Genomic DNA, 23,444 nt, shown 5'->3' on the forward strand with positions numbered 1-23,444 from the left:
TCTACAGCGCAGCGTTTTGGACGCAGTGAATATATGCTGCTTCCAGAATGCTAGTATTACTGATTGTGGACACGCAGCCCAATAGTCCTTTTATTGGTATCCTGCTGCTGTAATCTAAAAACAAAAGTCCTTTTCAGGGCTAAATATTTTATTTTCCCCATTAATACTGGAAAGTTTGCAGGCAGATATTATATACCTAATTTAATATGGACAAGACACATGGTAAGGGACAGGGAAGTGGACATGCTGCTGATGGCGCACGCAGAGACCGAGGCAGAGGGCCAGGTTAAAATGTGCCTGCTGTGGGAGCACAACAAACACACTCATCCACGAGACACAGCTTCCTGTCCCACTTTGCAGGGGAGCGCGGGACTCCACTATTGAAGCCAGAACAGTGCAAACAGGTGGTTGGTTGATTGAATTCTTCTTCCTCCCACCATGGCAAGTCCGAGGAGACAAGTGATCCCACACTCTGACACCGAGGAGCTTGTACATTTCCATGTATTGATTCTGGCCTCTCGCCCTGCACATTTCAAGAGATACATGAAGAGATCAAGTGTAGTGATAAGGCATGAGAGAAGCCGAACAGGAAAGTTTGAGGTCCCTACCAAACACCTAGGGTCCGTTACGGAATCTCATACATGGACTTTTTACAGTACGTCAAGTATCTTGTTTGGGTTCGCCAGTCTAATATAGCATGTTCAAGGGCTCTTCCGGAGCCATGTCAAGTATTGGCATGGCTATTATTGGTCGATGCAGCACATGTGTCACAGGGATACTAGGTAGGCTAAGGCTGAGTACCCGGGCCCCTGTGATAATGTTAACATTGTTACCTATGACTGTTGTGTTTGAAACTGTTAATCTGTAAAGCGCTGCGGAATATGTTGGAGCTATATAAATAAAGATTATTATTATTATTATTAGATTATTATTATATCCCTCAGGCTAGGGAAACACTGTCTGTCCCTTTCCCAGAAGTTACACTAAAGGTGTGCATGTCTTGGCCGCCAGGCCTGACCCTGTCTCCTGTTTCAGCCCTAAGCTGAAACCACCACCCGCCACCCAGTGAAGAGACCACACAGCAATCCCCACAGACAGGAAAAACCGAAAAACGCACCACACCGCAGACACACAGGAATACACTATTATGTGCACAGGGCAAAACAAATACAAATATAGGAAGGAGGAATATGACAAAAGGATAATACACCACCAGATACGATATTCCTACAAGGACCACCACTCCAGACCAGTTTCACTAGGCACAAAGCAAAAGCTATAATCGGCGACGCCCCAAAGTCCAGCACAACTATTTAAAGGCCGTGGGCGTGACCCAGCCTCCAACCAAATTACCAGCTAGATTAACCCAGAGCAAGCTGGATAAAGTCTAGCCGACGCTACTGAGCGTGTAGTGGACGTATGTGGAATTACCGCTGTCTGTCGGACGCCCTAATGTGAACAGCGTCCAACATGACAACATGACTCCCCCTGTAAAAAGGCCGAATAATGAGTGCCGCCAACCACTATGCTCTCATTAGTATATGGATAGGATGCAGCTAGAGCGAGGGATTCTGACTGCGCACTCTGAAAAAAATGCTGTGTACTCTGTAACCCATCTCTATGGTAGTACTGTGCTAAAAGCCGATGTGTGTACTCTGCAACTCCCAGCAAGTGGGAGTAGTCCTTTATCCCACTGTGTGTACTCTGTACCCCCAGCCAGTGGGAGTAATGTCCTTTTAGCCAGTTTGTGTACTCTGCACCTATGTCTGTGGAAATACTGTCATAAAATCATAGAATATTAGAGTTGGAAGAGACGTAAAGGGTCAAAGTGTCCAACCCCCTGTTCAATTGAGCACAAAATTGACTAAACCATCTCAGACAGATGTCTGTCGAGCCTACTACTACTACTACTTACTTACTTACTATCTAGTCTCTAGGCTTCACTTAATACATCCTAGAACTGTATTTGAATTTTTGCTGCTGCATCACACTGTTGACTCATGTGCAGTCTGTAATCTATTTGTATACCCAAGTCTTTTTCACACGAACAGTTGCTTAGTTCTATTCCTCCAATTTTGTTTTTCTTGCCCAGGTGTAGAATCTTGCATTTCTCTCTATTAAATATCATTATTTTAGATGCTGATTATTGTTCAAGATTATCTAGATCCTTCTGAATCCTTTCTCTGTCTTCTTTAGTGTTAGTTATTCATCCTAGCTTTGCATCATCTTTTGGTACCCCACTTGAAACATTTTTCGAATTTGATGTGCAATCATTTACTACCCCTCTGAGTACGATCACTGAGCCAGTTATGAATCCACCTAACTGTTGCCTAGTCAATCCCATACTTGGTCATTGATTCAATAAGGATAGTAGATATTTTATCAAATGCTTTGCTCAGGTTGAGATATAACATTTTTCAGATTATAAGACGCACTTTTATGATCTCCAAAATTAGGGAGAATATGGGAATGCATCTTATAAACCGAACACACTGTTCTTAGCTATGCTTCAGGCCCAGCGCTGGGGGTGTTGCGGTTGGTGGTGTGGCAGTCCTGCGGTGAGCGGTGGTGGTACGGTGGTGAGCGGTAGCGGCATATGGCGGCCGCCATTCTTCTTCCAGGGTCCGGCTTCTCAGTCAGCGCAGGCGCAGATGGAAAGCCGAGATCTCCATCAGCGCTTGCCTCTACGCGATGTCTCAAAAAAAAATGGCCGCGGATGCGGCACAGATGGAGATTTCGACCCAGCCTCTATAATGTCACCGCTGGTGAATGATGCTGCGCTCAAAGCAGCTCATTCACCAGTGGCTTTCAGCCTGGACGGTCGCATCTTGGCAAAGTCCAGGTTGAAAATTATTTCTCCCCTAGACATGGATTAAGGCGTGGGACAGAACGACAGCCAGGTATGGCATGTTGTTTTTTTATTTCACCTTTATTACAGGAGATCGTCATAAGTATATTAAGAATATTAAAGAAGTCTGTCATTTTTTCAATTAAATTACTTTTTTCTGGCTGTTTCTTTATTTACAATACAACTATAGGATTAGTAATGGAGAGGTGTCTAATAGACACCTCTCCGTTACTAAGCCGTGAGCTTGATGTCACCTGAAAATACAAAGGTGACATTAACACCACAAATATGAACCCCACTTGCCACCGCTACAGGCAAGTGGGTTTTTCATTTATTTAGTTATATCGCAGGCAGCAGGGGGAATATCCCCATCATCTGCTCCTGCTGTCACTGTTATTAGCGGCAGCAGGTGTAGGTTGATGGAAGTAATAGTAATAGTCCAAAAAGCCCCCACCTGCTGACATTGTTCTGACTTGAATATAGATGATCTCATTCTCCTCTGCTCTTGCCGTTCACCGGCAGAGCAGGGGAGAATGATGACAGCCGTCTTCAGCACCAGAAGCCGGGGAACAGCGTTTTGCCGCCCATGCTGACAGTAAAAAAAGGACATGTCTATGTGTGGGGCACACGGTCCGTGGAAACACACTGACATGTACACAGACCAATTAATTCGAATGGGTCTACGTGTGACAGTTTCTCCTGTACGTATGAAAACGGTCACCACACGTACTGGAGACACGAATGTGTGAAAGAGGACTAAAGCTGAGGAGGGAGAGAAGACCGATTCTCCTCCGCTGCAGGGATGGATAGTGATTGGTGGAGGGAAGTGTTGCTGAGCTGCCTCCACCCATGACATATCTGTTCCTGCACACTATTGAATGTTGCAACTACGGTACTCACAAGTCCGAGATCCTTTTAGGAAAGATGAGCAAACAACCCCCATCATCCTTCAGAATATACTGCATCAATGGGTATATTTCAGAATACATCCATGTATACAGTAAGTGGGTATATTCCTGAGGATGAGGGGGTGGTAGTGACAATATTTGGTACTTCAGGCACTGTACTGTAATTGACAGATCCCCATAACAGAGTGTCATCCACAGATAATATTTTTGTATTTTTATTAAAGGTTTTTGCACACTATTTGGCTCAAAATATTTTTTTTCTTATTTTCCTCTCTAAAATCTAGGTGCGTCTTATAATCAGGTGAGTCTTATAAAGCAAAAAATATGGTACTATATCTGCTGCACTTCCCTGATCCACCCAGTCAGTGATTCCATCACAGAAGGAAATTAGATTAGTCTGGCATGAATTGTTTGCCACAAACCCATGCTGGCTCTGGTTAATTCCAACAAAAAGGAAAAAACGAGAGACTATTTGTCAAGAAATAGTAACATGCAGGCTCTGGTTAATTACTGTATTCTTATCCAAGCACTTACATACATGCTGTTAATAATTTGTTCACAGATCTTTCTTGGTATAGATGTAAGGCTCACCAGCCTGCAATTTTCTGGCTCCATATTCTTTCCTTTTTTGAAGATAGGGACAACATTTACCCTTCTCCAATCTTCTGGGACTTCTTCTGTTCTCCAGGATTTTTCAAAGATTCTGGCTAGTGGTTCTGCAATTTTCTCTGCTAACTCTTTCAGTACGCTAGAATATAATTAATCTGGACCAGGAAATTTAAATTCATTTAAATTAGCTAAGTGTTACCTCGCAGTCTCTCGGTTTATGGATAGTGTGGATTCTTTTGTTCCTTCGATGGCACTGTGAAGATCAGTTGATGTTACAATTGTTTTCTTAGAGAACACAGACACAAAATAAGAATTTAAAAGTTTGTCCTTCTCAACAATTTTTGACCACTTCACCCATTTCATCCTGTAAAAATCCTTGAGCACCTTTGAATTTTCTCTTGCTTTTGACATACCCCCCAAAATTATTTTTTACTACTTCTGGTCTCCCTTGCAAGCCTCACTTCATCACTGGTTTTAGCTCTTCTAACACTTGCCCTGCATTCCCCGGAGACAGCATAAGATTCTTCTTTCCATTTAATATATATTTTTTTTTTTTCATTTTAAGAAGTGATTTAAGTCCTGTGTTCATCCATCCTGGTGTCTTTAAATGTTTCCAATGCTTCCTTCTTCTGTGGATTATTACCAATTGTGCAGTCATACAGTTATATGAAAAAGTTTGGGCACCCCTATTAATCTTAAGCTTAATGTTTTATAAAAATTGGGTTTTTTGCACCAGCTATTTCAGTATCATATATCTAATAACTGTTGGACACAGTAATGTTTCTGCCTTGAAATGAGGTTTATTGTACTAACAGAAAATGTGCAATCTGCATTCAAACAAAATTTGACAGTTGTAAAAGTATGGGCACCCTTATCATTTTCTTGTTTTAAATACTCCTACCTACTTTTTACTGACTTACTAAAGCACTTTTTTTGGTTTTGTAACCTCATTGAGCTTTGAACTTCATAGCCAGGTGTATGCAATAATGAGAAAAGCTACTTAAAGTGGCCACTTGCAAGTTGTTCTCCTGTTTGAATCTCCTCTGAAGAGTGGCATCATGGGCTCCTCAAAACAACTGTCAAATCATCTGAAAACAAAGATTATTCAACATAGTTGTTCAGGGGAGGATACAAAAAGCTGTCTCAGAGATTTAACCTGTCAATTTCCACTGTGAGGAACATAGTACATAGTACATGACAATAATGTTCATGAATCAGTGACAAAGTTGAAGTTACGCAGGGGATGGATCTTTCAGCAAGACAATGATCCAAAACACCGCTCCAAATCTACTCAGGCATTCATGCAGAGGAACAATTACACTGTTCTGGAATGGCCATCCCAGTCCCCAGACCTGAATATCATTGAACATCTGTGGGATCATTTGAAGAGGGTTGTCCATGCTCGGCGACCATCAAACTTAACTGAACTGGAATTGTTTTATAAAGAGGAATGGTCAAAAATACCTTCATCCAGGATCCAGGAACTCATTAAAAGCTACAGGAAGCGACTAGAGGCTGTTATTTTTGCAAAAGGAGGATCTACTAAATATTAATGTCACCTTTCTGGTGAGGTGCCCATACTTATGCACCTGTCAAATTTTGTTTGAATGCAGATTGCACATTTTCTGTTAGTACAATAAACCTCATTTCAAGGCAGAAACATTACTGTGTCCAACAGTTATTACATATATGAAACTGAAATAGCTGTTGCAAAAAAAACCAATTTTTATAAAACATTAAGCTTAAGATTAATAGGGGTGCCCAAACTTTTTCATATAACTGTAATTTCATTTAGCAAAATGTCCCATCCTCCTTGGACACTTGTGTCCAACATCCAACCATTGATGCTTTCCTACCCTTTTTCTGAATCCATTAAAATCTGCCTTTCTGAAGTCCAACCTTAAAGTCTGAGTCCTTGCTGGTCTTCCTGCTCTTGCAATCCAAAATTTGAGGATAGCATGATTGCTGCCTCCTAAATTCCCAGTCATCTTTACTTCCTCAACCATTTCATCCCTGTTGGTAAGAATTAGGTCCAAGATTGCAGATCCTCTTGTTCTCTCTTCTTCTTTTGCTGACTACTTTATCTTTCAAAAGGTAGATCAGAATATTCTGAACTCATTACTTTTGCCTGAGACAGATTTCCATCAAATATCTGGATAGTTAAAATCTCCCATGATCACTATGTCGTACTTTTTTGAGAACAGAAACATCTGATGTTTTTTTTTTTTAAATTCGTTTATTAACAACAAAATAAGTAATGTTACAAACATTTTGCATCTAAGATTGTTGAATATAATACATGGTACATATAAACTGTGAAATATTAAGCATAAAATAAAATACAACTGTCGTCTATAACCAACGTTATATTTTGATTATTAAAGCTGTTGGATCGATTGTAACATATGAAGTATATAAATGGAGAACCTCAGAAAACCAGAACACTTGAATTAGAACTGTATCTACTCTAACTACAAATTCGCCACCGTACCTCGTACCTGACCCTCCATGCGATATCCCCAATCCACAACAAGTCTACAGAGTAAGATGGGATGAATTCCACCTACCTCAGATTTTTTTCAAATTTACCCGGGCACCCTCTGTTCTGATATAGCGTGCGTTCATATGGAATAATCGAGTTGACCAACTCAATCCACGCTCTCATGGATGGACCAGTGTTCCCCATCCACCGCAAAGCCAGTACCTTCCGTACCATAAAGAGCGTCTCACGTAAGAAAGTATCGATGTAATGATCCCAAGTCTCCTCCTCCCATACTCCAAATATACAAACTAGTGGGTCAAGGGGAACTGGAATTGATAGCAGTGATTTTAGTAGCGATGTTACCTCCCTCCAGTATTGAAGAACAACGGGACAACTCCATATCATGTGAATAAAGTCTGCATCTAAGGAGTGACATCGCATATACTCTGACGTTTGAAACCGACCCATCTTAAAAAGCCTTGTTGGAGTTCACTACGATTGATGTATTATGTATAGTTGAGTCATCCTGTTATTAACTGACGGGGATACTTTAATCGGGGATTCAAGAATGTTTTCCCATTCCTCCACCTGCATATCAGAAAGAAGTCCCCCCCACTTCCCCTTGATAGAGTTAACAGTAGACGCATCTCCCGAAGATAGCATATAGGTATATAGGGAGGAGATAAGACCTTGGGGGCCCTGCAATTTAAGAATTCCTATCAGGGGTAGAGAGGATATAGCACGACCTGCACTCACCTGTCTCATATATGATTGTACGGCTGACCTTAGCTGTAGATATCGGAAAAATTGGGATCTCGGTATATCATGCTTGGTTCGCAATTGTTCAAAAGACATGAAGACATCATACAAATCACCTATTGAGGAGACGCCAAGTCCAATCCAGAAGTCAGCGGACGGGTGATTCAATAAAATTGAAAAATAGCCATTTTTCCACAGGGGCATCTCGGCCACAATATCTTTGAATCCTACAGTTTTTTTTAATTTGCCTCCAAACCAACCGCGCCAAGCGAAGCAAAGGTAACATACGAGGAACATTGATTTTTTTCAAATTCTAGAAAGCCTAGTGGACAGTCCATTTGAGCCGCTTGAAGAAGATGACTTTCAGAGTTAGGAAGGTAATTATTGGGTATCCATTTATTAAGAGCTCTGGCCTGACCAGCCAAATAATATAAATAGAAATCTGGCAACGCCGCCCCACCCCCTTGCTTTGATCTCTGTAGCGTAGATATCTTAAGTTTGGGCCTAGATTCCCCCCATATAAAAGTTGTGATTTGAGAATTCAGACTTGTAAAAAAGAATTTTGGGATCAGCACAGCACTGTGTTGAAGACAGTAACTGAGCTTAGGGAGCAATATCATTTTGATTAAGTTGACACGGCCGGCTACAGATAACGGAAGTTTGCTCCAAGCTGCAAATTTAAGTTTGACTAATTCTAACAACGGGAGTATATTAAGTTGTAGATCAGATCTACTACCTTGAGAGATATGTATACCCAAGTATTTAAAACTGGGTACAATAGGGAGGGAGGAAAGGGTCCCAAGGCCAGGCAATGGATTATGGGAGAGGGGCATCAACGCCGATTTATCCCAATTTCTATAAAGGCCCGAGTGTCTACTAAATTTATCTACAATGGCAATTACCACCGGTAATGTCACCTCCGCCTCATCCATAAATATCACCATATCATCAGCATATAGACCAATAGTGTCCACACGACCAGCTATATTTATACCTTTAATATGAAGAGGACGTTATACGTATCGCCAGGGCCTCTTTCGCAAGGACGAAGAGGACCGGGGAGAGGGGGCACCCCTGGCGAGTCCCTCTATACAGTGAGAAGGATTTAGAGATGGAGCCGTTAACAATTATACGGGCCTTGGGTTTCATATACAATAGACCCACCCATTTCAAAAATTTATCCCCAAAGCCATATTTTTTCAAACATGCTGATAGGAAGGGCCACTCAAGAGAGTCAAAGGCTTTGGCCGCATCCAGCGATGCCAATGCCCAGGAGTTATCTGGTACCAATGAGCTATACTGGACTACTGATTGGACCCGTCTAATATTGATAGAGGTATTTTTGCCCGGCATAAAACCCGTTTGGTCTGGATGTATAAGGTCGAGTATGATCGAATTCAATCTTGTAGCTAGGATTTTGGTAAAGATTTTATAATCTACATTTACCAGTGAGATAGGCCAGTAAGATCCACATTCCAATGGGTCCTTCCCTTCCTTTTTTAGTATAATGATGTTTGCTTCGTAAAATGTGTCCGGCATAGAACCCTCCTCCCACACCCCCCGGAACACTTTCAACAAGAGTGGTGCCAATATATTGTGATACTTCCAGTATAATTCAATGGGAAACCCGTCTGGACCAGGGGCCTTCCCAGAGGCCATATCCATCAACACATTCTCAACCTCCTCCAAAGTAAACTCCGCGTCCATAAAGGCTCGCTGAGCTGGGGTCAATAGGGGAAATGTTATATCCGATAAATAATTCAGGTTCTCAGAAACATCAAAGTCACACTTAGAAGTATATAGCGACTTATAATAATCGTGAAAACAGCAAAGTATCTCCTCATTAGAGGACACTAATGACCCGTCTGGTGTTCGAATCTGTAATATAGTATTGGAGACATTGTGTTGGCGTACCAAGAAAGCCAAAAATTTGCTAGCCTGGTTTCCCAATTCAAAATAGGATTGGCGGTTAAAAAATAGTTTACGTTTAGATTTAGTGTCTTTATACTGAACATATAGCCTCTGGGACGTTAGCTACTGAAGTCTATTACCATTAGTTGGGTCAGATATATATGCGGACTCCGAATCTTTTAGTCGTTGCTCCATATCGTCATCCTCCCTCGAGGTCACCCTTTTTATGAAAGATATTGTAGAGGATAAACACCCCCTTAGATATGCCTTAAGGGCATCCAAAAATATATATATATTCTGGGGCTCCGAGTGAGATAAAATGAAGTCTTTCAGCTGGCTCACAGTTCTATCATTGGAATTTATCAACTTGAGCCAAAATGGATTCAATTTCCATACTATGCCGCCATTTGATTGCCCAAATTTGAGTTTAAGAACGACCGGACTATGGTCCGATATTCCCCTGTTGCCATGTTCAACACTATCCACCCATGTTGCCAATCCTACGGATCCAAATATATAATCTAGGAGAGAGAGACCGTCTGGTAGACGAATGACATGTATAGCCTTTTACCCCCAGATGACGCGTTCTCCACAAATCCAACCAACCACTTCCCTCCATAAATGAAGCCAATTGGGATGGAGCCTGAGAGGAGGGCTCCCCCACCACATCGTCATCTAGTCTCAGCCTGTCCAAGCGGGTATCCATGACCAGATTAAAATCTCCCATGCAGATGATGTTTGCGTCGGGAAAGCTTAAGGCAAAGCTCATTGCCATCCGAAGTATTGATAAATTAGCTGGAGGAGGGTTGTAAATACACAATATGACATATTCACGAGAGTTGATTAGCGCATGTACAAATACAAACCGACCTTCAGAATCTCTCCTAGCCTCCCTCATCTCCCATCTAACGTCTCTGTGGATTAACAGTGAGACCCCTCTCGAGTAACTAGTGTGAAACGCATGTATGGACCATTGCACCCACGGTTTCTAAACACACCGTGTCCCTAGTCACATGTGTCTCGACCAACGCTACAATGTGTGGGTGGTATGTGTGTGTGGTAACGCTTGATCTGTCGGAATACCTTAATTTTTTTCCGAGGAGATTTGATGCCACGCACATTCCAGGTCATGTATGTTATTTCAGACCCCATTCTCACTCATCACAATATAGTAAGCAGTATTGTCCGGGCAAAACCTAGGGATTACACATAGATGCCGAGAGATCCGTTGGCGGCGATTTTTACCTATGAAACAAACATAGAAAAAAGAACAAACCAAAAACCAAACATTGTAGGAGCTTAGTCCCATGGTCCTATTATCAGATGAAAACGGGGATACCCTCGCTAAATTAAGCGTTCGGTATTGTTGGTAGGTTAGACGCTCACACAGAAAGCTTCATTATATAATCATCCACTCAAGTATATTAGGATGTCTTTACATTGGACACCCCGTGGACCCGTAACCACTCAGCCGCCTCCTCCGGATCAGTGAAGAATATAGAGGAACCCTCATGAACGATCCGCAGGCAAGCGGGATAAAGCATGGAGTATACAACATTCCAATCTCTGAGTTGTTTTTTAATTTCCAGAAACCGTGCCCGCTGCTTCTTTAGCTCCATGGAGAAGTCTGGAAAGATCGAAATTGTGGAATTGTGGAACTTGATAGGGCTCTTTTGCCGTGCCATACGTAGGATAGCAACTCTATCTTTGCAGTTGAGAATACGCGCCAAAAAAGGTCTCGGAGGAGCTCCAGGGGGGAGGGGCTTCGTGGGGACCCTATGGGACCTCTCCACAGAGAAAGTTGAGGAGAATTCGCCTTCCAGAGAGGTTTTGAGCCAGTTCTCCAAGAATTCTTCAGGTCGTTGGCCCTCCGAGCGCTCCGGTAGACCAATAATACGAATGTTATTCCGACGCAGTCTGTTTTCCAAGTCATCCGCTTTTTGTTTCCAGGCATTTATGGAGCCAGCCACCTTTGTCAGTTTAGCCTCCATGGGCGTAATGGTATCTTCTATTTGTGACACTCTTGTTTCCACCTCCGTGATGCGTCCTCCCATAGCCTGCATATCTAGTCTCAGACAGCCCACCTCAGTGTGTACATCTTCTATCTTTTCAGTAAGAGAGGATCTGGTTAAGGAGATAGCCTGCATTAGTTGTTCAGAGGCCTGTTTAAGAGTTAACTCGTCCTGTTCCCCCTCCTCATTACTATCAGAAGAACGGCCATTACGCTGAACCTGCGAGGGGGTATTCCTGAGGGTCCGTCCACCATCCGAGCAGTCCTCTCTAGCATATTGTTTCAGTCTATCAGCCATTCCTGATCCTTTGGAGTGCTGCATATCTGATAGGAATAAGAGGCAGCAGAGTGGTCAAAGTTGTAATCTGGAATAGTGCCAAGTTCCTATCACAAGTAGCTAGCAGAGCCAGCAAAGATTATTTATGTGCTGTTATGAGACAACCATGGGAATATAGAATGTTTATAGTGGCAGGTGCATCAGCATCCAGATCTCAGCAAATTCTGTGCTCCAGCAGCGGCAAAGGCAACAGAGCAGAGGGGGGCCAGGCCCTCCAAATCACAAGCACCAGTAGGGCAGGTATCTGCAGATAAGGGAATGCAGGGCCCAATATCCCAGAGCACTCACCGCTCGTCCCATCGATATGGTGCAGGATATGTGTCCACCTCCCAAGTAGCGCTGCAAATGTGGTGCACAGCGTCACGTCTCCTCTCACCAGAGCGTGCGCCTATGTAATGGCTGCCGCCCCCACCGGTACCGCAGTCCAGAATCCCCCGGTTCTCGGAGCGCCAGAGTCCAACCACCGGCACCGCAGGCACTAAGTGGCTTCCAGGGCTTAGAGGGGAGTCCCGGGATTAATAGGAGCTGGCGCCGCTCTGTTCCTTGTCAGAGCGCGCGCTCATAAAATGGCCGCCGTCACACACCATTCTCCCTGCTCCTGTGGGCTCCGTCGGCTCTCCTCCGGTCCTCACAGTTCCTCCCGCAGCAGCCTCGCACCGCCCAGGGCCCAAGGGGGCCACAAATCACGAGCAGCTCGCACTACAAAGGGGCCTGAGTGGCAGGATATTTCCAGGATAATGGGAGCTCTCTCAGGGTACGTCTTCTCTCTTCAGCTACATAGCCACCCCCCCCAAAACATCTGATGTTTAAAGATTTCATCCATATCTTCAGTCTGCCCAGGTGTCCTATAGTAAACATCTACAATAGATGTCCTTTAATTCGAATTTGCTGTGTGTAGTCTGCACCCATATGGGAGTACTGCCATTTTAAGTTGCTGTGTGTTTTCTAGTAGTCTGTGAAATAAATAATTGGCATCAGCCATCTCGCCACAATTTCTAGGCCCAAAACATAATTTTTCTGTACTGGTGTGTGATTTTTCATAGTCTGGAAAATAAATAATTGACATCAGCCGTGTAGTTGCCATTTCTATGCCAAATAAATAATTTTTCATGACCGCCGTGTGTTTTCTAGTAATGTTGTAAATACTGTGCACTCCGCACTCATATCTGTGTGAGTACTGTCCTTTAAACCGCTGTGTGTACTCTGCACCCTCCCGCCTGTGGGTATAATGTGCTTTTAAGCCTCTGTCCATTACTAATCCTATAGTTACATGGTAAATAAAAACACAGCAATAAAGTATTTTATTATAAATAAAACAAAACACAGTTTTCCATTTTTATTTAAAAATAACAAAAACAGTTATACACAAACGCCTAATTCCACCGAAGCCCTCGTTCTCCTGTAATAAAAGTAAAATAAAAAAACAACAATATACCATACCTGTCCGTCGTTCTGTCCCACGCCGTAATCCATGTCTGGGGATAATTAGTTTTCAACCTGGACGGTGCCAAGATGTGACTATCCAAGCTGAGAACCACTGGGGTATGAGCTGCTGCAAGCGCAGCGTCAGTGACCGGGGGTGACATCATAGAGGCTACCTCCGGTCACTGAGGCTCTGTCCCAACCAGGTGAGCTGCCGTGACTATGTTGAGATCCCCGCTAGCAGCGTGAGAGCTCACCGGATCTCACCGCAGCTCAGCCTGGCTGGGAACGGAGCCTCAGTGACCGGAGGTAACCTCTATGGCGTCACCCACGTTGATAATTTTTTTTTAAACTTTTTTCTAACTTTTTTACTTTGTCCCACTATGGGACAATCATGTTTTGCAGGCTGTTCGCTTCTATAGCATATAGAAGCAGTATCTGCATGCTATAGAAACTGTCAGCTCTTCACTGACTGGGAGACTTGCTGATCATGAACTGTGCATGATCAGCAAGTGTCCTAGCTCTGGTGACCCAGATGTCATCATGACGACATTGGGTCACCATGGCAATGATTGGCATCCCACATCACACCGCGGGGTCTCTGATCCAAAGGCAGAGTGGCTGTCAGGCCTATGCCGGCTTCCGGAATGATGCAATCATATTTGATCACAGCATTTCGGGGGTTTAATTGCTGGGTGTCAGCTGTCAGAATCAGCTGACACCCGCGGCAATCGCCCACGCACCCCCTGTGTGCGCGGGAGATCGCAATGACATAATATTCCGTCCAAAGGTCAAATAGGCCAGGTCACATGGACGGAATATTACGTCCGATGTCAAAAAGGGCAAATTTCAGATATTTTCACAAAAAAAATCATATCTACTTAAATTTACTGCTAACAAAATGTACAATGTGTCACAAAAAAATCTTACTCGGAATCACTGGGATAAGTAGAAACTCCGGAGATGTTACCACGTAAGCTGACAATGGTAAGATGTGAAAATTCGGGCTTGGTCATTAAGCTTAAAATTGGCTCTGTCACTAAGGGGTTAAGGATAGATACATCCCTATTGGAAGAGAATTAGACAAGTATAAAATTTACACTTACTGGATCCTGTTAAATTTGACGACTTCTCGATCATTTTCAGGTCATTGAAGACCCACGGGTTGTATCTCTCCAGCATATGATGAACTTCCTTCTTCTCATGTTGATCCCATTCTCTCATAAGATCATACAGGAGTCTCATTAGCTCCTTGGGGTTCAGTATCTGCTCGGTGTACTCCAGTTCTCCGACTGTCAACAGATCGCGACCGTACAGATTGTCTAAAGGCACCATCTTTATCCTTTCAATCAGAACCTGCTCATGTCTGTCTATAAAGTGACGTCCAGCTGTGGAGACAAGAAAAACGGATTATACAGAGAGTAGAAAAGTAGATTTTGGGTTCTTATCGTAAAATCTCTCTTTCACGGAGCCTTCATTGGGGACACAGGAAACCATGGGTGTATGCTGCGGCCGCCAATAGGAGGCTGACACTATGCAAATAAAAAAGCTCCTCCTCGGTATTGTACACCCCAGTGACCGGAGCCAAGCTGGTCAGTTAGTGTCAAAGCAGTAGGAGAAGAAACCTAAATGGAATCATTAGAAAAAAAGGGTGGGTGCGGTTTCCCCCAACGAAGGCTTCAAGAAAGATTTTACCGTAAAATCTACTTTTCTCTATCGCTTCATTGGGGGACACAGGTAACCATGGGATATCCTAAAGCAGCACCCAGTTGTGGGAAGACTACAAGAACTTGTCAAAAACTAGGCAAAAATCGCAAGACAGAGACTGGCCTCCGTAATATGGAGAAAATATTACTACCCAGGCAAAAAAAGCAAGGAAGGCAGAAGGAAAGGCAAAAATATAACAAAACAACAGCTTAGAGAACAGCTATTAGGAACTTGAGAAAGATGTTGAAGGAGGCCATTTGTCCAGATGCCAAGAAAATTAAGAAAGACAAAAGATGATGACTGTTCAGACGCAAACAGGGAATATGAGCATCAGAAGAAGCTGTTCCTGACAGAAGGAACGCTGAGACGCCCCTGTATCCAGTTACTAAGGAATCCGAGAAAATTGCTAGAAAGACAAGAAGAATGCAGGAAAATGACAACCACCAGAGGCGGGCTACCCCAAAGACGCCCGGGAAGCCACTAAAAAGCAAGGAAGCACGCACTCCCCACAGGAAAAAAATGAACCAATGAAAAGAGAAACTGTTTTCCCTGAAAGGAAAACAGAAAAACAGCCCCAAGGGGGTTGAGTGACAACTAGGCTCCAGATCCGACCCAGGAAAGAGAGAAAAGGGCAAATAAAAGGGGGGATTCCCTGCGTAGATCGTATTTACGCCTTGTCTGGAGGAACCAGAGTTTGGATGCTGCGATTCACTAGCAGGCTGTAACTAAGGACGGGAACAGCTAAATTTAAATAACAAGGAAAAAACTTGAAAATAGGATATAAGAACATGCTGGAGAGCAAAATGCTGAGTCCGTACAGAAGGGACCCTCGTGTAGTACCTTTGATCTCTTCAGAGCGATACAGGCTCTGTTTCATCAATAAACAGCTCAGAAAAAAGAACCGTCTGAAGAGACAACCCCTTAACTGTCGAAGTAGGTAGACTACCGTGGACGACTCCGCAGACTCAGATCAATCAGGAAGCTAAACTCAAACATACTGGGATGAGGATGGTCATAAGGGACTATGGAAATAGTTGTCTAGATGGCATTAGAAGGCACAATAGTATACGAGCAGTCGAACCCGAACAGAGAGATGGATACCACCCTAGTCCGAACAGGGAAACCGGAGATAAATTAAGAGCAAAAGTCCCTAAAGAACTGGAGTATGCCACGCCACACGTGGGAGGACACCAGCCAAATCCATGGAAAGTTGTCCATGGGAATGAGTACATAGCATCTCAGAAGAAAACCAGACTGACGAAAGGAACAACCTTCACTATGACATCATGGGCAACCTTATCGGTCCTGGACTATCTGGTACAGGGCAAAGATTCTCACCGAAGATAATGGTGAAAATGTAATTGTCAAAATACTGCTAAGGATATGATTCTTGCAGAAGGAAGAAACCTGTTATCGCAATGCTCCTCATTGGATCCAGGCCTCAAGCAGCCTTCATACCCTGGTCGATGCTTGTGCAGAGTAAGATCCAATTCCTGTCAGAGGGGGGAACTTGTTCCTGCAACGTTCAGAAATCAAATCCCGGAGTTTATACACTCTTGTGCTCAAGGCTTTAACCGGTGCCTGTACAAAAGAAGAGGTAAGTACTGACAAACAGATAAGGAGCTTAGGTACTGAGATAGCTCAAAGGCCTCTAGGATCGTATTGTGAACAGTCATGAGAATCATGGTATATGTAGGATCTGACTCCATAAGAATTAGTCAGAAAGTATAAACTGCAATTGGTAATTCATGTATGGTAGGTGTAACGCATAGTGAAGACAGCCTGAGGACAGCACGGTAAACTGACCTACTGGATAGTTAGCGGTAGGCCCGAATAACCAGATGGTGAGAAAAGGCACCTGGGGAGCAAACGCAATCAGGGCACAGTGCATGGCCGAAAGAAAACTGCTGATCATCCGGTACTTGATTGCGTGTCTGACCTACCTGAAAGTGGACTGGCCACTTATGCTGCTGTTGTTAACAACCGTGTGGTACAAGGTAGAATGTCTGTCTCACTGTAAAAGACCACAGATGTTAATGACCATGAGACAGGTAGTAGAAGGTGTGCATGACTAACCTGCAAGTGGAACCAGAAGTGATGAATACCGGGCACCTCTGAATCACTGAGTGGTGAATAGAAGGGAGCAGAGGCAGATGCTGCAAATGATCCTGAGGTACATGATAGAGGGAGCTTCTGACTCACCTGACTATGGAACAGAATACCAGGACCAATGTGGCAATCAACCCCAGGCACGTCTTAATCACTGGAGGACAGCAGAAATTGACTAAATGTACCTGGTAGGTGCAGCTTCTAAATCCTGGTTAGCGGATAGAGTACTGCCGCAATCGAACGTGAGGAACGTGAAGGAGAATGCTTCTGACTCACCTCAATACAGGACAGAATACCAGTACCACTGTCAACCCAAGACACGTCTAATGCACTGAAAAGACGACAGCTTCAATCGACCGTACTGTACCTGGTAGGTGTGCTGCAATCGGCTCACAGAATGCTGTGACTGGCACATCGTGGAGAGAACCCTGGAGAAGGGTATAGGAGAGAGCAGATTCTGTGTGGCAGTCTAGGTCTGGGTACCTGACGGCGTTAGGCAGAATAACAGTCTCATGTCCGGCTGTGTAGTAAGCCGCACCACAAAATCTGTCCTGAAGCATTTCCTGTCATCTCTCCTGAAGGCAGAACAGCAGCTCAGGATCAGATGGAGACTAAACTCTACTCTCCGTCATGCTCCTGGGTTCGAACCCTTGAGCCCGAGTTTTGTGGTCAGCTTCTTTGTCCACTGAGCCACAGCAGACACTGCTGGAGGATAGTCTTTCCTCAGCAGGAAGTCGGTCCCTAACACTGCGGTAGTGAAGGGGTAGGAGAGTTCACCTCTCTGCCTAGAGCAATGTAATGCTGGCCCCAGGAGAGGGGCTGAGGGGAGATGCAGAAGGAAAGTGCCACCTTCTGGGTCCAGGTGCCAGCAGATGGCGACCGCAGGGAGGGAGAGGAGGACCTTCAAACTGAAAAAGTAGGTGCAGCTTTAGTGCCACTGAAGGAGGAAGGTGGGTGTGCCTGCAACAGGCGGGAGAAAAGCCCACTCAAAAAAGCCAGGAAGGAGGGGGTGGAGCTAGCTGCTATAACTAGGACGCACAGAAGCGGGGGCCTAAATTAGTAAAAGAAGCCGACTAACTAGACGTGGGGAAGGCACTGAGCCTAAAAATGCTGTGAAAAAAGCCCTGTGCCCACCGATCCTACCTCAAGTAACTCCCACAAAGGCACCTATAGACCAATATGTCTAAACTACCCCTTTGGGACCCTGCTACAAGGAAAACCCCACCCAGAGTTATAAGACAAAAAGGCCTAATCTAACTCTCAGATTCTATAAAGAAAAGACAGAGGGGGAAAAAACAGAAAACCTTAACTTATTCTCAGCACTTCAGGAACGGAGAGGTACGTCTTTTTCTTAATTTCCTGAAGTAGTCAGGAACATCCTTAGACGTCCGAGCCTCCTGGGGTTGTGGGACGTCTGAGCCTCCTGAAACCGACAGGCTCTGGTGGGCGAGTGGACAGGAGACGGAGGGCCAGCACCGATATTCGGATCGCCTATACACTCTTCATGTGTTAGGGGTTGGGGTCCTGTCGGCTAGACACATGAGGATACGGGGTGGCAGTACACGCTGTACTCATAGTCTCTACGTGGGAGTACAATGTGATTATTCACACTGTATCCCTCCAGAGGTAAGAAGATCCATCTGAAAGCAAAACGACAAAAACTGAGGTAGACATTTATCCAGTAAAAGACCCATGTCCACCTCCTACTGACACTAAATTAAACTGACCCCGGTCGGTGGGATGTACACTACTGAAAAGTTAACACTTTTATCTGTATAGTGTCAGCCTCCTACTGGGGACAGCAGCGTATACCCATGGTTTCCTGTGTCCCCCAAGGAAGTGACAGAGAAAGAAAGTTATGCAGGGATTATACACAGAAAGAAGAAAGAAAGTTATACAGGGATTATACACATAGAGAAGAAAGAAAGTTATACAGGGATTATACACAGAGAGAAGAAAGAAAGTTATACAGGGAGTATACAGAGAGAAAGTTATACAGGGATTATACAGAGAGAAGAAAAAGTTATACAGGGATTATACACAGAAAGAAGAAAGTTATTCAGAGATTATACAGAGAGAAGAAAGAAAGTTATATTGGGATTATACACAGAGAGAAGAAAGAAAGTTATACAGGGATTATACACAGAGAGAAGAAAGAAAGTTATACAGGGATTATACAGAGAGAAAGTTATACAGGGATTATACAGAGAGAAGAAAAAGTTATACAGGGATTATACACAGAAAGAAGAAAGAAAGTTATATTGAGAGTATACAGAGAGAATAAAGAAAGTTATATAGGGATTATACAGAGAGAAGAAAGAAAGTTATACAGGGATTATACAGAGAGAAGAAAGAAAGTTATACAGGGATTATACAGAGAGAAGAAAGAAAGTTATACAGGGATTATACAGAGAGAAGAAAAATTTATATAAGGATTATACAGAGAGAGAAGAAAAACTTATACAGGGATTATACAGAGAGAAGAAAAAGTTATACAAGGATGATACACAGAGAGAAGAAAGAAAAGTTATACAGGGATTATACACAGAGAGAAGAAAGTTATAGAGGGATTATACACAGAGAGAAGAAAGAAAGTTATATTGAGAGTATACAGAGAGAAGAAAGAAAGTTATATAGGGATTATACAGAGAGAAGAAAGAAAGTTATACAGGGATTATACAGAGAGAAGAAAGAAAGTTATACATGGATTATACAGAGAGAAGAAAAATTTATACAAGGATTATACAGAGAAGAAAAATTTATACAAGGATTATACAGAGAGAGAAGAAAAAGTTATACAGGGATTATACAGAGAGAGAAGAAAGAAAGTTATATTGGGAGTATACACAGAGAAGAAAGTTATACAGGGATTATACACAGAGAAGAAAGTTATACAGGGATTATACACAGAGAGAAGAAAGTTATACAGGAATTATACAGATAAAGAAGAAAAAATTATACAGGGATTATACACAGAGAGAAGAGAAAAAAGAAAAGTTATACAGGGATTATACACAGAGAGAACAAAGTTATACAGGGATTATACACAGATAAAGTTATACAGAGATTATACACAGAGAGAAGAAAGAAAGTTATACAGGGATTATACATGGAAAAAAATAGAAGGAGAAAACCGGACAAGAATTAGTTTGACAACACTAATATCTCGGACTGTGCTCTGTACTATTGTTGTCTGTGTGATTACTGATCTTACATCTGCTGTAACATAACAATACATCTCTGAGAGATTCTATAAATTGATGTACAGATTATTTACTTTCCATAGATTATTAAATTCCAAACAAACTGATTTAAAAGACAAAAATGATGATATTTTGCTGAGTCCCATGTAGAGATGGGCGAACCCGAATAGTAAAGCTCGGCATCCATACCGCACATCTACTGTTTGGGCACGAACATGGACTTCAGCAGAAAGTCCATGTTACCGTTTGGGTTCGGCCCCATGAACACCGGGTGTTTGTCACGCTGTCATGCACATGCAGTTCACTGTTTCTGATCGGCGGTAAAATCATTACCAATGGTCAGACAGCCGCGGTTCCCATGTTGCCAAATGACAGCATGAGCCCGCAGTTGTGATCGGAGGTATACAGTTCACCTCTGGTCACTGGTGTCAGATGATGGGACTACTGCTCTCATCAAGTGATGCCTGCTGCTGCTAATAACAGAAACAGCAGGAGCGGCTAATGGGAGTATTCATTAGCCGGCGTCTGCCTTGTAAATAAATAATTTAAAAAAAAAATCCGGTGTGGACTCCCCTGGATTTTTGATAACCAGCCAGGCAAAACTCACAACTGGGGGATGCAACCCTCAGCAGTCAGCTTCAGCAAGGCTGGTTATCAATAATTACTTGATTGGATTCTGATTTTGTTAAATTATGTAATAAATAATTTTTAAAAAGGCATGTGGACCCCCCCATTTTTGACAACCGGCCAAGATAAAGCAGACAGCTGGGGTCTGTTATTCTCTGTCTGGTAAGGAGCCATGGATATTGACCCCCCTCAGCCTAAAAATAGAAGTTGGCAAGTGGGGTTCACATTTATAGGGTTGATGTCACCTCTGTATTGTCCGGTGACATCAAGCTCACGGATTAGTAATGGAGAGTAGGGTTGATCGATCACCCTAAAAATCAGATCGGAAAGGATCGGTCCGATCACACTTGAAAATCGGCAATCGGGAATTCCGATTTCCGATCCTCACTGAAGTCAATGGGGATAAAAAAATCGGAATGCCTAAAACACCTATTTTACATTGTGGTGTTTTCTAAATGACTAAAAATCTATGTATTTAAAATCTATGTATCTATAGATATATCTATCTATAAATATATCTATAGATCGATATATCTATAGATATATAATAGAAAGGCCGATGTTTCTTAATGAGCGTTTAATTAAAAAAAAACGGAAAAAAATGGCATGGGCTCCCGCGCAATTTTCTGCGCCAGAGGGGGGAAAGCCGACGGCCGGGGGCCAATATTTGTAGCCTGGGAAGGGGGTAATACCCATGGCCCCTCCCAGGCTCTGAATATCAGCCCGCAGGTGTCTTTGTAGCCTTTACTGGCTATTAAAATAGGGGGACCCCACCAAAAAAATGACGTGGGGTCCCCCTATATTTTATAGCCAGAAAGGCCACGCAGACAGCTGCAGACTGATATTCATAGCCTAGAGAGGGGCCATGGATATTGCCCCCCCCGGCTACAAGTACCAGTCCGCAGCCGCCCCAGAAGTGGCGCATCTGTGAGATGCGCAAATTCCGGCACTTAACCCCTCTCTTCCCAAGGTCAATGTATGCAAGGTATTAGTTAATATTGGGGCCTTAATACGTAAGCTGAGCTGGCAAAACGCGTCAAGGGTCCTTACATTTTGCCAGTCCTAACGCTAAACATTGAGTAAAAGCTCACAGACACAAAAAGAGGACTTAAAAATCCTCCAAAAAATTGAAAAAAGTCACAGAGAAAAAAGCAGAGATGATTACAGGCGGGCCGCCCAGTGCTACAAAATGCATGCTGTGTGAATAGAGGCCTACAGTTTACAGAGCCATCTTGATCCGAGTGCACCCTGCTAGATAAAGTGCAACAAAAACATATCAATGTATGCAAGGTAATCCTTGTTTGGAGGCTTCAGCAGGTAATCATCTCTGCTTTTTTCTCTGTGACTTTTTTCAATTTTTTGGAGGATTTGTAAGTCCTCTTTTTGTGTCTGTGAGCTTTTACTCAATGTTTAGCGTTAGGACCGGCAAAATGTAATGACCCTTGACGTGGGTTGCCGGCTTACGTATTGAGGCCCCAATATAAACTAATACCTTACATACATTTTTTTTTTTGCACTTTATCTAGCAGGGCGCAGTCGGGCCAAGATGGCTCTGTAGACTGTAGGCCTCTATTCACACAGCACACATTTTGTAGCACTGGGCGGCCCGCCTGTATGTGCGTTAGCAATAGGCTGTACACCAGATGCTCTGCAATGCCACATACAGACTATTATCGCTTATCTTTTTGTGCATTAATGCCAAACAGCCAACACTGGATTGAAAGTGGTTGTTTCATCGGTATTTTGTGCACCTGTGTTTTTGCCATCATTAATCGGGTCTTCTGCACCCTGATAGACCGTGATCTTGATGTCACCTGACAATACAATGGTGACATCAACCCCACAAATATGAACTCCACATGCCACCGCTACAAGGCAAGTGTAATGAGCCGGGCTAAGTGCTAAAATTGGAGCTTCTAATAGATGCTCCTTTTCTGGGCGGTTGCGGCCTGCGATTTTTAGGCGGGGGTGGCAATAGCCATGGCCTTTAACCAACCCCCAGCTATCTGCTTAAACAAGGCTGGTTGCCAAAAATGGGGGAACCCCACGCCCTGATTTTAAATTATTTAAATAACTAAAAAACTCGGAGTGGGGACCCCTCTATTCTTGATAACCAGCCTTGCTGAAGCTGACAGCTGAGGGTTGCAGCCCGCAGCTGAGAGTTTTGCCTGGCTGGTTATAAAAAATACAAGGAGACCCACACCATTTAAAAAAAAAAAAAATACGTATTTACATCGCGGGCATCGGCTGACGAAAACTCCCATCAGCCGCTGCCTGCTCTCACTGTTATTAGCGGCAGCAGTAATCGGCTGATGGGAGAAGTAGTCCTATCAGCTGACACCAGCGACAGGAGGTCAAAGCTGTGCTCTCATGCTGTCTTTTGGCAGTGTGGGAGCTGCGGCTGTCTGACCAGTGGTGATTCTTTTACCACCGATCAGAAGCGGTGTTTGCAGTGCTGTCATGCACATGACAGTGTGGCAAACACTGGATGTTCGGGCCCCCCATTCAAGT

The 23,444-nt window shown here is 43.5% G+C and overlaps 1 protein-coding gene across 2 annotated transcripts in view; it reads right to left on the reverse strand.

The window, feature by feature from the left end:
* LOC143774202 (uncharacterized) overlaps nucleotides 1-23,444 on the reverse strand; it is a 132,862-nt gene that overhangs the window by 83,495 nt on the left and 25,923 nt on the right. For both annotated transcript variants that reach the window (XM_077261577.1, XM_077261578.1), the window contains one exon: nucleotides 14,394-14,675. In XM_077261577.1, coding sequence (XP_077117692.1) covers nucleotides 14,394-14,675 — 282 coding nt within the window. The remainder of the gene's footprint in view (nucleotides 1-14,393; nucleotides 14,676-23,444) is intronic.

The sequence above is a fragment of the Ranitomeya variabilis genome, chromosome 5, assembly GCF_051348905.1.
Source record: "Ranitomeya variabilis isolate aRanVar5 chromosome 5, aRanVar5.hap1, whole genome shotgun sequence".
Lineage (NCBI taxonomy): Eukaryota > Metazoa > Chordata > Amphibia > Anura > Dendrobatidae > Ranitomeya > Ranitomeya variabilis.